Source organism: Octodon degus, unplaced genomic scaffold, assembly GCF_000260255.1.
Source record: "Octodon degus isolate 3935 unplaced genomic scaffold, OctDeg1.0 scaffold00197, whole genome shotgun sequence".
Lineage (NCBI taxonomy): Eukaryota > Metazoa > Chordata > Mammalia > Rodentia > Octodontidae > Octodon > Octodon degus.
Genome location: NW_004524773.1, coordinates 2691395 through 2706684, shown reverse-complemented (window position 1 = coordinate 2706684; position 15290 = coordinate 2691395). Strand labels below are relative to the sequence as shown.

At 37.4% G+C, this 15290-nt stretch overlaps 1 protein-coding gene across 1 annotated transcript in view; it reads left to right on the top strand.

Moving 5' to 3' along the window:
* Znf226 (zinc finger protein 226) overlaps nucleotides 1–5403 on the top strand; it is a 38141-nt gene extending 32738 nt beyond the window's left edge. The window contains exon 10 of the mRNA XM_004644328.2: nucleotides 2310–5403. Within this exon, the coding sequence (XP_004644385.2) occupies nucleotides 2310–4465 (2156 nt within the window). The 3' untranslated portion in view covers nucleotides 4466–5403. The remainder of the gene's footprint in view (nucleotides 1–2309) is intronic.
* Nucleotides 5404–15290: the final 9887 nt, after the last annotated feature.

Here is a 15290-nt window from a genome sequence, read left to right as displayed (position 1 = left end):
TTTTTTTTTTTTTTTTGCAGCACTGGGGATTCAACTCAGGCCCTTATGCTTGCCAGCAAAGCATTTTTTCTACTGAGCCATCTCCCTAGCCCCCTTTCATTTTTTTTAAAGCTGCTTTTTTTTTTTTTAAATCTTTTATTTATTATTTGGTATAGGGCCTCACTACATCAGACTTGTAGTGATCCTCGTGTGTCAGCCTCCCCAGTGCTGGGATTATAGGCGTGTGCCACCACACCTGGTTTTAGTGGCGGCTCAGCACCTGCGGCTGACAGGGCATGTAGTACCAGGGAGTAAGCCCGGATCCTTGTGCCTGTCAGGCAGGTGCTTAGACCGCTGAGCTATCTCCCCAGCCCCAGATCTTTCATTGTTACTTCTACAAACCAACTACATATATACAGATGCATAAGACTTCAAAAGGCATTTCATGTAATGACACCATGACTCCTTATGTTGAGTCTTTCCTTTTAATCTATTTTTTATAAATATTATGAGTTTTAAGCCTATTTCGTAGTTCACTAATAGACTTCTTTTATTAATCTGGAAAACAATCTTATTTAAAAATAGATTGTTAAAGGCAAAGTAAATTTGCAGTATATGCTTAAATTTTATGCTGTCAAAGAAATAGCAACTTTTTGTCTGAATTACTTTTAATTAATGAAGTTTATTGGTACAAGCTGGGCATGGTGGCACATAGTTGTAATCCTAGCACATGGGACACTAAGGCAGAAGATTGCTGAGAGTGTGAGGCCAGCCTGCACTACATAGTGAGACCTTGTCTCAAAAAAACCAAAAGGAAAAACAAAGGAGTTTATTGGTTCATTTGAGGGGCTGGTGAGATGGCTCAGTGGCCTAAAGCACCTACTTAGAACAAGCTTAGTAAAGCACAGGGACCACAGTTCAATCCCCCAGTACCACATGCCAGCCAGCCCTGCCCCCTGGTGGGCTGAGCTGCCCCCCCCCACACACAAATAAATAAAAATTTTATTGGTTCATTTGAGGTATATATAATGATCACACTCACCATGGGGAATTTGTACCTGTGCGTGACATATCTTGGTTCTTTTTTTCTCCCACATCCCCCTACCTTCCCTTCAACCCCTCTTCCCCTCCCTATTTACAAAAGCTCTGTCTCCATTTTTTCCTCCTTTTTGGTTTTCCTTTATCCTTCCTTTCCCCCCTCCCTTCCTCTCTAGTTCCTCTTCCTAGTTGAACATTTTCTTCCTATCTCACAATTGTTTTTGAATTTGGACTCATTCTTGGGGAAGTAGAATGGTGCAAAAGAGACAATAGAAAGGCCTCTGAAAGAGGCTGATGTAGCTTGTGGTAGAACTCTTGTCTAGCGTGCACGAGACCTTGAATCTTAAATTCAGTGCTCAGCACTGAAATTTAAAAAAAAAAAAAAAAAAAAAAAGGCTTCAGGAGGATCCAGTATACCAGTCTTCATGATTCACCCCAGCTACTTTTCCCCACATAATTTTCTGCTAGGCATGGACCTATTTGTTGTGTCACTGCCTCAGGAAGAAGATATAACTTTTTGCTTTCTCAGCAAAGTTGCACTTTCTAGTTTTTGTTTCAAATGTGTTACTTCAAAAAGCTCTTTTACATATGAATTAGCTCAAACTTAAACTTAGGCTTATGGTATTAAGGAATCCTAGACCTCAAACTGGAATTCACCTATGCATGCATTGAGTACCTTCTAACTGCTGGACACTGTTCTGGGCAGTGGTTATGAAGCTCTGGGCCCCATAAAATTTTTATCTTTACTGATACTTTGTTTTGTAAGGAATAATAATTTTAAAAGATTTAGGTAATATGTCAGTAATTGTGTTTTTAAATGGATTTCATTAATAATAATGGGAATTTACTGGATCGCTTTTTTTAAATGAATTTAGGACTGGATGCACAGGGTCTCACTATGTAGATCGGACTCGTAGTGATTCTGTTTTCAGCCTCCCAAGCGCTGGGATTACAGGCGTGTACCACCACGCCCAGTCTGAATTGCCGTCTCAGTGCGTCCCGGGAGTGAGACCGGCACAGCAAGCCAGGAATTGAACCCTGGCCGCTGTGCTCTGCCAAAGCAGGTGCTTTAGTCTGCTGACCTATCTGACTGGCCCTTGGATCACTTCTTGTTTGTTTTTGTTTTTGTTTTTTTAACCTCTTGGTTTCTACCAGAGTATAAGACAACTTCATATATGGTAAAAAAGATAACCTAAGTCATCCTGAAGTTCATTAATGTCTCCTGCCATGTCCTAAGTATTAATCTTTGAATAAAACTTTCACTTGTCTATCTCTAAATTCTTTGCCCTTAGAGAATAAACAAAGTGAATTAAAGACTGTTCAAGACAGAGGATCCCATGAAGAGCTTTCCTGCTGGCAAATTTGGCAACAAATTACAACTGACTTAACCACATTTCACAACTCCATGATAAATAATACTCAGTTCTACACACAAGGAGATCCTATTTGCCATGTTGGGCTAGGACTATGTATTCAAATTTCTGAGGATGAGAACTGTCTAGAAAATCATGAAACAGATCTTCTCAGTGATAGTGGAGATCCAGAATTTTCAACTTTCAAAACCCAGGATTCATGGGGGAACACTTCTTTGACTGAATCACAGAATTATCAGAACAGACATCAGCAAATTTCTATGAAACATAAACCGTGTCAATGTAAACACGGTGTTGACCACATCAGCTGGATTTCAAATCATCACGAAGATCATGGAATACCCAGAAGTGAAAAATCTTATCACACCAATGATTATGGGAAAGATAACATACAGAGTTCAACACTTTATGAGCATAGGATGATTCACCCAGGACAAAAGCCTTACTGGTATAAGGGATGTGCAGAAGCCTTCACTGATCTCTCCAGCTTTGATCCTCAACAGCAATTACATCCTGGAAAGAAGTGTCAGATATGTATTGAATGTCGAAAAGGCTCCCAAGATAGCTCAGTTCTTTGTGTTCATCAAAGGGCTGATCTGGGAGAAAAACTTGAGTGTGGTAAGGAATCAAGTCAGAGCTCAAATCTACAGACCCGTCAGAAAGGTCACACAATAGTGAAACCATACAAATGTGAGCAGTGTGGGAAAGATTTCAGTCATAGATCAGCCCTTAATGTTCATTGTAAAGTCCACACAGGAGAGAAGCCTTATAGTTGTGAGGTGTGTGGGAGGGCCTTCAGTCAGGCCTCTCATCTTCAGGGCCATCAGAAAGTCCATACTGGAGAGAAGCCATTCAAGTGTAATGCATGTGGTAAGAGCTTTAGTCGGAATTCACACCTTCAGTCCCATCAGAGAGTACATACAGGAGAGAAACCATACAAATGTGAGGAATGTGGGAAGTGTTTCATTTGTAGCTCAAATCTTTACATTCATCAGAGGGTCCACACAGGAGAAAAACCCTATAAGTGTGAGGAATGTGGTAAAGGCTTTAGTCGGCCTTCAAGTCTTCAAGCCCATCAAGGAGTCCACACTGGAGAGAAATCATACATCTGTACTGTATGTGGTAAAGGCTTTACTCTGAGTTCAAATCTTCAAGCCCATCTGAGAGTCCATACTGGAGAGAAACCATATAAATGTGAAGAGTGTGGGAAGAGCTTCAGGAGGAACTCCCATTATCAAGTTCATCTAGTCGTCCACACAGGGGAGAAGCCCTATAAATGTGGAATATGTGGGAAGGGGTTCAGTCAGAGTTCATATCTTCAAATCCATCAGAAAGCCCACAGTGTAGAGAAACCTTTTAAGTGTGAGGAGTGTGGGCAGGGCTTCAATCAGAGCTCACGACTTCAGATTCACCAACTAATTCATACTGGAGAGAAGCCATATAAATGCGAAGAATGTGGAAAGGGATTCAGTCGGAGAGCAGACCTTAAAATTCATTGTAGGATTCACACAGGAGAGAAACCATATAATTGTGAGGAATGTGGGAAAGTCTTCAGACAGGCCTCAAATCTTTTGGCCCATCAGAGAGTCCACAGTGGAGAAAAACCATTTAAATGTGAAGTATGTGGGAAAAGCTTTGGTCGGAGCTCACACCTTCAAGCCCATCAAAAAGTCCATACAGGGGAAAAGCCGTACAAATGTGAGGAGTGTGGGAAGGGCTTCAAGTGGAGCTTGAATCTTGACATGCATCAGAGAGTCCACACTGGAGAAAAACCATACAAGTGTGGGGAGTGTGGTAAGTACTTCAGTCAGGCTTCAAGTCTTCAGCTTCACCAGAGTGTCCACACTGGAGAGAAGCCATATAAATGTGATGTGTGTGGTAAAGTCTTCAGTCGGTCCTCACAGCTACAGTCTCATCAGAGAGTTCACACAGGGGAGAAACCTTACACATGTGAGTTATGTAGTAAGAGCTTCAGTTGGCGATCAAATCTTACAATTCATCACAGAACTCATGTTGGTCATAAGTCCTATAAAAATGACGGTAAGAACAGAGAATTCACACAGAAATTTCTATAAACTTTTTGAAGACCTGTCATGAGTTTTTTCACATTTCAGAAGAAAACTTGTTTCACTTTCTTATCTGTAGTTATTCATGCCACTGAGGCTCAAAGCATACAGCAAAAAGAACTCTTTCCCTTAGAGAATAAACAAAAAGAACTTTTGCCCTTAGAGAATAAATGAGGTGAATTAAGGACTGTTGAAGACAGGGGATCACATGAAGAGCTTTCCTGCTGGCAAATCTGGCAACAAATTACAAATTACTTAACCACATTTCACAACTCCACAGTAAATAATACTCAGTAGTGTTCACTAAAACTTTAATTCCATAAAGGCAGAAATTGCTAAATCTCCATAATCAGTATTACAAGGTAGCTTAAAGGTGTACAGTATTGTTACATTAGTGAGAAAGTATGATGGTTGAAAATTGTTTTGAAATTTCCTCCATGGTACTTTGAGTTGGTATTTAGAATAGAAATCTTGAAAGTAATGAAGTTAAATCAGACAGCTAAGTATTATGGCATTGCCCTGCTTCGATTAGCACTAGTCCTCCCCAGTCTTATCAAATTGTCTCATAAAGTTCTTGTTGAACTTTAGTATTCTGTTAATTTTACCCTCGATTTCTCTTGTGACAGGATATACTGAAAATGAATGTTGCTAATATTATAATAACAGGACACTACAACGAGCTGGACATGGGGGCTCACACCTATAATCTCAGCACTAGGGAAGCTGAGGTAGGAGGATTGCTGGGAGTTTGAGGTCAATCTGAACTACATAGCAAGACCCTGTCTCAAACAAACAAAAAAGTCTGCCTATTACACTGTCATATTTCGGTACTATTAATGTAGAAGTTTGTCAGAAAAAGTTACTAATGACAAACATTTTATAGTAAATATTAAATTGGTTTTTTGTTTGTTTTTTGAGATAGGATTTCACTATGTAATTTAGGGTGACTTTTGTACTCACTGTGTGGCCCAGGTTGGTCTTGAACTTGCAGTGATCCTCCTACCCCAGAGTCCCCAATGCTGAGATTATGTGTGTGTGCCACAATGCCCAACTCAAAATTGATCATTTTTTTCCCACATTTTCATCCAGGACTAGACATGATTGTGTTCCAAGAGCTTTAGCACTGGTTTTACCAAAACCTTAGCTGAAGCTATTTGCAGTTGATTTTTTGAGTCAAGTTCTTTCTGCCACATTCAACCTTCCCTACCTTAAGGAAAAAGGACAAAAATCATTAGAACTGGACAAATTTTATCAAACATACAAAGTATTGGTTTATGAACCACTCACATTCTCGTATTAGTGCAAGTAGGAAAAAAGACACCTGGAAGAGCTGTTGGTCAGCATATAAAACACGGTGAACCATTTAGAGTTTTCAGTGATAACAAACAGCCCCTTGAGGCACACATGCTGTGTGTTCACCACTGATAGAGAATGTTTATCCCTTTTAATAGAGTAGGAACTTATGATTAGGAAACTTGAAGAAATAAATAACAAGCACATTAGTGATGCTGTGTTTTATGAATGTGGAAATAAAGTATTCAAGAAAATTTTTAAATTTAAAATGTTAACATGTAAAAACTTGCACATTTATGGATACTGCCTGATACTTCAGTAGGAATCCAACATTTTACCTACTCCTGCAGAAATAAACACATTAAAGTTATCAAGAAATTATAATACAAAGAATAATGTAGTTTAGGGTCATTACATACCTTAACTCTTAGTGGTTAGTGCATCCAGTTATTCACCTTTATGTGAACAGTAGCAAGGAGAATGGAGGAATTGTTTCTACTTTAACTCATGAAATACTGAATTTTTACAATAATAATACAAGTACAGAGTATAATTTGAAAAACTACTGAAAATATTTCTTATAGTTAAGGGATCATGTGCATATAAGCCAAAATTAGTAGAACTTGAAATCAGTTATAAAAGAAATTGTATAGTTGAAATATATCGGTGAATAAAAATATATATTTTTAACTAATACATTTAAATTATCTTAGACATAGGTTTATGCAGCCTACATGGTTTTAGTATAACTCCAGTACAATGAATTGATACCTCCTAGTTCTTGTTAGGTTTCTGCATTAGCTAAATCGATAGCCTAGGGCAGTGGCACATCAAGTGCTGGACTTGGTTGGTAGAACTAGTGAATCTAGTGCTATCTGGCCAAGAGACTTGGACTGTGAGGAAAAAAAAAAACAGTAGAAAATGTTACAGAGATGCAGAGCAAACCCTGAATATCTGTAAGTTCTGGAAATACAATATAATAAGGATTTGAATGAAAAGTACATGGGGAAAAGACAGCAAGATTCCAGTGGAGTCTAGTCATGGAAACGTACTGTTAAGTGGGATTGAAGACCATTTATTTTTTGGGAATCTCAGTGATACTTAAAACTTTGTTAAGGGTTTTAGTGAAGCATGTATGCAATGGAAAAGATAGGTTTCCATAATTTCCTGAATTGCACATTTACATGCTAAGTATGTCAGTCAGGCTGTGGTACCCCAAGTTGTGTTAGATCTACAGATCCTGGGCTCTTAATGTTTTGTTGTTCTAAGTAGATATCAGAGTAGTTCAGCTCTCAAGATAATTTGTATTTTGCCGGGTTAAGCCAGGGATTGGCAAATCCAGCCAAGTGCAGTTAAAACTTTCTTATCATATTGTATTGCTTAGTTTATGTTTCTGGCTGCTTTTTTGCTACAGTGACGTTGTTGCAGTGTAACCCACAAAATTGAGAAATTTATATTTTGGGCCTTTATGAAGAACTTTCTTAGCAGGAAAACAACTTGAAAAAGATAAGTCAATATGTATCAGTTACAAGCATCAACATAAGTGGTCTAAACTCACCAATCCATGAAAAGAAAGAAAAAAAAATTAAAGAAAGGATCAAGAAGCAAGATCCAATAATACGCTACATTCAACAAACATAGGCCAGGGAGGTAGATCAGCAGCATAAGCACCTGCCTGGGAAGAGCAAGGTCCTGGGTTCGATCCCCACTACAAAACAAAACTACATTTAACCCAAAAAGAAGTTAGTACACTAAAAGTCAAAGGATGGAAAATGATTCTCAATGCCACAGGAATCCAGAAAAAAGCAGGTGTAGCTATTTTATTTGCAGACAGTGCAAACTTTAAGCCCAAAATGACCAAAATAGACAAGGTCACTACACTGTTTAAGGGAAGAAGAGAGATAGCAATAAGTAGTTATGTGCTAAACACAGGACCACCCAACTACGTAAAACAAATATTAACACATGAAAAACCAAGTAAATGCTAATATAATTGTAGTGGGGGACATTCTCACAAATAGATCCATTAGATGAAAAAAATCAACGAAGACATATTAGAATTCAACCAAACCTGTGAACAAATGGACTTGATTGATGTCTACAGGGTGTTCCAGGGCAAAACATCAGAATATATATTCTCAGCTGCACATAGGACATTGTCCAAAATAGACCACGTATTAGCTACAAAACATGTTTAAGTAAATGTAGAGGAATTGAAGTCATCCCATGCATACTGTCTGTGGTACAATAAAATGGGAAATCAACAACAAAGGAAATCACAAAAACTAGATAAACATGGAAATTATGCATCATTCTCAGCAACCAATGGGTCACAGGAAATTAAGCAATATATACAAATAAATGATAATGCTGATACAACATACGAAAATTTACAGGGTACATTGAAAGCAGTCCTACAGGGGAAATTTATAGCAATGAAGTCATATCAGGAAAACAACAAGCTCAAAGAAAAATGTTGAGCCTCAAACTTCTAGAAAAAGAACAAATCAAACCCAAAGCTCATACAAGGAAGGAAATTATAGAGATAAGAGCAGAAATTAATGCAATAAAGACTAAAATAAATGAATCTTAAAACATTCTCTTCTGCATCATTATCATCTTAAGAAACCATATTATATGTGTTGCTTATGAAAAACTCCAGCAGAAAAAGAAAAAAGGTAAATACCTGGCAAAGACAGTAAGCAGAGAAAGCCTCTGGGAATGGTTACTGTCTGATCATAGGAACTAGTATGCAGTGAGACTTCCTAAAAATAGGTACCACATATGCACTAAATGAACAGATCATCTTTGTAGAAGAAAATGAATATGATGTTTTGTCAAAATAAGGACAAAAATAAGCTCAATTTTTTAAAAATTAGGAGGTTGGTTGTTTGAAAAAATAAATTTGATAAAGTATTAGCCAACTGCATCAAAAAGGGGGAAAAATCAATTAGGAATGAAAGGAGGGAAATCATAATGAATCCCAGAGAAGTCCAGGAGATCATCAATACCTGCTATGAAAATCTCTATTCTACTAAGATGGAAAAAACAAGAAATGAACAGATTCCTAGACACACTTGAATTTCCAAAAATATATGAAGAAAATGCAAAAATTCTAAATAACCTGATAACAAATTAAATTGAAAATTAATTAATTGCCTGGCAAGTGCAAGGGTCTGAGTTCAATCCCTGGTTCTGCCAAAAAAGAAAGAAAGTGTAATTAAAACTTTACTGGGGCCAGGGAGATGGCTCAGTGGAATAAGCGCTTCCCTGGCAAGCGCAAGGGCCTGAGTTCAATCCCCGGTTCTGCCCAAAAAAACCCAACAACAACAAAAAAACTTTACCAACAAAGTAAAGCCCAGGCACTGATGGATTCACTGTTCAATTCTACAAGAAATTTAGACAAGTAATATAGCTAGTGCTGAAACTTTCAGGAAATTAAACGGAAAGCAGTACATTTAAATCATTCCTGGAGGCAAATATTACCCTGATTCCAAAACCAGAGGAGAGCTCAAACAAAAAAAGGAAAGTACAGATCAATCTCCCTAATGAATATAAATGCAAAAATCCTAAATAAGATACAAACAGCAGCAAATCATCAATAAGATCATACACCATGACCCAGTAGGATTCACCCCAGGAATGCAGGGATAGTTCAACATATGCAAATCAATAATTGTACTATACCCTATTAACAAAACCAAAGACAAAAATCATCTCTGTAGATACAGAAAAAGCATTTAATGAAGTCAACACCCATTCAGAAAAGCCCAGGAGAAATTTGAAATAGTCTTTACTTCAATGTTATAAAAGCCATCTTGGGCTGGGGAGATGGCTCAGTAGAATAAGTGCTTCTATGGCAAGCGCAAGGGCCTGAGTTCAATCCCCAGCAAAGAAAAAAAATTATATATATATATATATATATATATATATATATATATATATATATATATATATGCCATCTATTAAAAAAAAGCCATCTATAAGAAACCAACAGCCAATACCATATTAAATAGTTAAAAACTGAAAGCTTTCACTCTAAAATTAGGAACAAGACAAGGATGTCTAATATCACCATTCCTATTTAATGTAGTTCTGGAAACATTGGCTAGAGCAATTAGACAAGAGGAAGAAAAGGAATAAAGATAGGAAAGGAAGAAGTCAAATTATCATTATTTGCAGATGATATGATACTCTACATAAAAGACCTGAGACACTCCACCAAAAGACTTGTAAATTTGAGCTGGGGAGATGACTCAGTAGAATAAGCACTTCCCTGGCAAGTGCAAGAGCTTGAGTTCAATCTCTGGTCCCACAAAAAAAAAAAAAAAAAAAAAAAAGTTGTAAATTTAATATCCAAATTTATTAGTGTAGTGGGATACAAAGCCAACACTCAAAATGAACAGCATGCCTGTACACAAGCAACAAACTCAGAAGTTAAGGAAAGCACAACCTTTACAATAGCATCTTTAAAAATGAAATACTTAGGAGTCAATCTAGCAAAGAATATAAAAGATCTGTACAGTGAAAATTACAGTGCCCTAAGAAAGGAGATCAAAGAGAATATAAGAAAATAGATATTGTGTTATACCTTTCTATTTATATCTTCTTTTGAGTTCTTACACTAGGGAGACTATACAATATTTACACAGGTGAGTCTGGTTTATTTCACTTATGAGTATATCTTGAAGTGGCATCCACTTAGATATAAAGGCTTCGAGTTTATCATTCTTTATAGCTGGGTAATACTCCACTGTATAAAAATACCACTCTTTTTCATCCACTCCTCAGGTGACAGGCATCTTTGTTGTTTCCAAGATTTGGCTATCACAAATTGTGCTGCTATAAACATAGGTGCACATATATCACTATCATATGATGTTTTCATTCCTCTGGGAAAATTCCCAGTAGGATGATAGCTGGTTTGAATGGAATTTCCAGTCCTAGTTTTTAAAGGAGTCTCCACACTGATTTCCATAATGGATGCACCTGTCTACATTCCCACTAGCAGTGGAGAAGGGTTCCTTTTTTCCCACAGCCTCTCCAACATATGTTGTTGGTTGATTTCTTTATGATAGCTATTCTTTCTGGGGTGAGATGGTATCTCAGTGTTGCTTTAATTTGCATTTCATGCATGGCTAGTGATGTGGAGCATTTTTTCATATATTTATTTGCTTCTATTTTGCTCAATTCATGCACCTACAATATTTAAATGGCAGTGGGATACCCATCTCTGACTAAACAAAAAAAGGGAATACAAATGAAGGACCATTTTGTATCTGTATGTACAAAATAGGATAGATATATAGCTACTTTCTCTTAATTCAATGAGAAGAAAGATTTGTACTAATAGTGTTTGGACAGGATATCATGTCTGCATCTTATACTATGAATAACCACTACGAAGACAACAATATGCAATGTATTAACTATTGAAACTGTCTTACTAATCAGTTTTGAAGCTGTCTCATTGCTATTTGTTTCTCAATAAAATTCATTTTAAAAAAAGAAAATAGATATCCCTGCTCAGGGATAGGAAAAACCCACATAATGAAAATGGCGCTATTTCTCAAACTGCTACGCAGATCTATTACAATTCCAATCAAAATACCATTAGCATACTTCACAGATCTAGAGAAAACATTCCTAAAGTTCATTTGGAACTAGAAACAACCAAGATGCCTGTCACCTGCGGAATGGATGAAAAAGATGTATGGAGTATTACTCAGCTGTAAAGAATGATAAACTCGAAGCCTTTATATTTAAGTGGATGCCACTTGAATATAAAGAACTAGAATAGCGAAAGCAATTTGGGGCAACAATGGCAAGTCAGGGAACATCACAATCTCAGACTTGAAACTATTATAAAGCCACTGTAATAAAATCAGCATGATGGGGGGAGGACAGGCCTGACAATAGAAGATGTGGTCCCAACCCCAAAACACTGGGCCACTTTACCTTTGACAAAGGAGCCAAACATGTTCACTAGAAGAAAAATAGTCTCTCTAATAAATGTGCCAGAAAAGCTGGCTTTCCACATGCTGCAGACCTCGTGCCTATCACCATACACTAAGCTAAAGTCAAAATGAACAACAGAAACAGAAAAACTAAATTTACTGAAAGAGAAAATAGAAATCTCAAAGACACAGGTGTAGGTGGAGACTTCATGAACAAAATCCATGCTGCAAAGGAAATATTACAAAAAACCAACGAATGGCATCTTTTTAAAAAAATTTTTAGTAGATGGGATTTTTACCTTGTCTTTTGCATGACAACTGACAGAGTGGGAAAAACTTATAGCCAATTATCCCTCAGACAGAAGACTTATACCTATAACATATAAAGAATTGAAAACAAACCCTCTCAAATTTAAAGGCCCAGTCCAAAAATAGGCATCTGAGATGAATACACAATTCTCGAATGAAGAAAAGCAAATGGCATATAAATACATGAAAAAAATGTTTAGCTTCATCGGTCATTTGAGAGATGCAAATTAAAACAATACAGAGTCCATCTCACCCCAGGAAGAATGGCTATCCTCAAAAAATCAACCTATAACAAATACTGGCGGTGATGTGAGGAAAAAGGAACCGTTCTCCACTGCTGGTGGGAGTGTGTACTTATGCAAACGCTGTGGAAATCAGTGTGGAGATTCCTTTAGAAACTAGGATTACAGGTCTCATTCTACCCAGATTTCCCCCTTCTGGGTATCTTCCCATAAGAATTAAAACCATCATACCACAGCAATATATGTGCACCCATGTTTATAGCAGCACAATTTATCATAGCTAAACCTTGGAAACCGACCAAATGCCCATCAGTGGAAGAATATTACTCAGTCATAAAGAAAGTTAAACTGGAGGTTTTTGTAGGTAAATAAATGCAACTCAAGACCATACTCATAAGTGAAACAAATCAAACCCACATGTGTAAACATCGTATTATCTCAGTGTGAGAAACTGAACAAGTAAATAAGGTATAAAATGTACAATAGATAATGTGAATTGGGAAGAAACTGTTCAAACGGAAAGACAAACTTATAGGGGAAGAAAAAGGAAGATGAAAAAGAAAAAATTTATACGTAAGATAGTTAAACAGCTGGTTTCTTTTCATTGAAAAGAAAGTTTTGTACTAATATTGTTTGGACAAGATTTCACTCCTATATCTTATACTCTGAATAACTACTTTGAAGATAACAACACACAATATATTAATTACTGTTACTCTCCTACTAGTCTGTTTTGAAACTCTTTCATTGTTGTTTTTACTTTTTCTCTTTAAAAAAAGACTTTTTTGATCGCTGGTTAAAGCATAATGTTTTGCCTCCCACAGCGGAAAATGTCACTTATACGTTAAGACTTAAGCCTTGTTCAGTCAGATTTCTTGTATATTACAATAATTTCTTTGTTTTCAAAATAAGAGCTGCCCATAATGGTTTCTTTTTGATTCTCCTATCTGGCCTTCTCATTGACCATAGTTTTTAGGTTGGTTGAAAGGTGTTTGTACAAACCAGGAATTACGTGTTTCTTCACAACCAATGAAAGAGAGCTGCTCTTTGTAGTGTTGAGTAAGTAGTTCACTATACATAATGTGGATGGCTCTGCTGACTGTGACTCCAGTCACATTCAACATTAAACTTTTTGCAAAGTGTGAGATGATGCACACCTATAATCTCAGCTACTGAGGAGCCTGAGGCGGGAGGAGCATTTGAGATCATGTTGGGCAATTTAGCAACATCCTATTTCAAATCTTTAAATATGAATGGAGTGGGGATATATACACACTATGGTGGTACAGTGTTTAGTATGTTCCAGGCCTTGGGTCCACTCTTCAGTTCCATAAATAAACTCTGTGTGTTTAGTTCTCTGCCTTTGTGAGCTATTAAATTTCAGTTCTCACATCATAGGTTTCATTTGAGGCTTCTTGGAGACTTCCCTATTTTAACTTTAAGGTCTAAATATTTTAGGGGACTTTTATATATTACCAACATTTATTTGTGTTTTATGGATTTTTGGTTTTTATGTTGTTGTTTGGAAACACTCTCAATATGTAGTCCAGGCTGGTCTTGAACTCATTATGTAGTCCAGGCTGGCTTCCATCTCATAGTGATCCACCCTCCTCAGCCTCCCAAATGCTGAGATTATAGGCGTGTGCCATCATGCTTGGCTCAAGTATCCATGTTGGTGTCCTAATTTCCCTCTTTCATTCCTGGTCTGCTAAGAGTCACTGCAGAACTCTCAGCGACTACAGTGTCCCTCATCAATAAATTGTCAAAATTTTGGCTTGTGAATGCCTCATGAAACCTCTCAAGGAACATAGGGATTTCTGTGAGAAGGACTTACATGACAAATCTGTAACAAGATGTTGCCATATATGCCTTTGTATGCCTCCATTGACCATAGGGATTCTTACTTGGGAGCACTGGGCAGTGTTTGGAGATGTTTCTGCCTGTCTGACTGGTGTGTACAAACTGCCATATTTGCCCAGTACTCAAAGTTGCTCTTGAAGCAAGACACAGTACATCTCCAAATAAAACAGCTATCCAGTCCAAAATATGTCAGAAAGTTCAGGCATTTTAACTTTAGGGTAGGCTAACTTTGTGTCTAGATTTCAGCCACTCACGCAAGCAAGCTAACAACATGTCTAGCATCACTGTTTAGTGCACTCATATCAACAAATCCAACCTAATCCCTCACTGTATTCTTCCACCTTATTCTATGTCCTCAAAATCTACAGCCATATATATTTTCAGGTTTGTATTGATATATATTACAGATGTCCTCATTTTGTCTGGTATAATAATGCCTCATGGGGCAGAGAGAGACAGACAGACAGAGACAGAGACAGAAAGACAGAGATAGACAGAGAGGAGAGTCTTGAAAATTTACAATCCATTGCAAGAAGTGTTTCTGGGGTCATTACAGGTCCTTCAGCAAGGAGAGTCTGACTTCACAAGTGGGAAGTAGGGTGTTTATTTTTTTAATTAGACTTTATAGGTACATTTTAGATATACATGATACATTCATCATGGAGAAATTGTATCTGCACATGGTACAACTTTTCCCATTCCCCTACCCTCTCTTCAACCTCTCCAGGGCTCATTTTAATGGCAACAAAGCTCAGATAAATTTACAGGTCAAAGTCTTCAGCCCTGTTGGAATCTTTCTATGTTCCCATTCCAGTTGCTCAAGATTCTTCTCCCTTCTACTGATGGTCTATAACACAACACTCCACAAGGTCATAAATTCAGTGTGTGAATCACTCAACCAGATCTGCATGCTGCAAGTTTACAAGTTTACCAAAACAATAGTTTAACAAGTAAAAGGGTTTAAGGGCCTCCATGTTTTCTTCCCTGATCATTACGATCAAAACTCTCATTCTTATGGCTTACTCTATAATCTCCTACACCCATAGTTTAAATCAGAGGTTAATTAAGATGGCTCTCCAGGGGCCGGGGAGATGGCTCAGTGGAATAAGCGCTTCCCTGGCAAGTGCAAGGGTCTGAGTTCAACCCCCAGTTCCGCAAAAAAAAAAAAAAAAA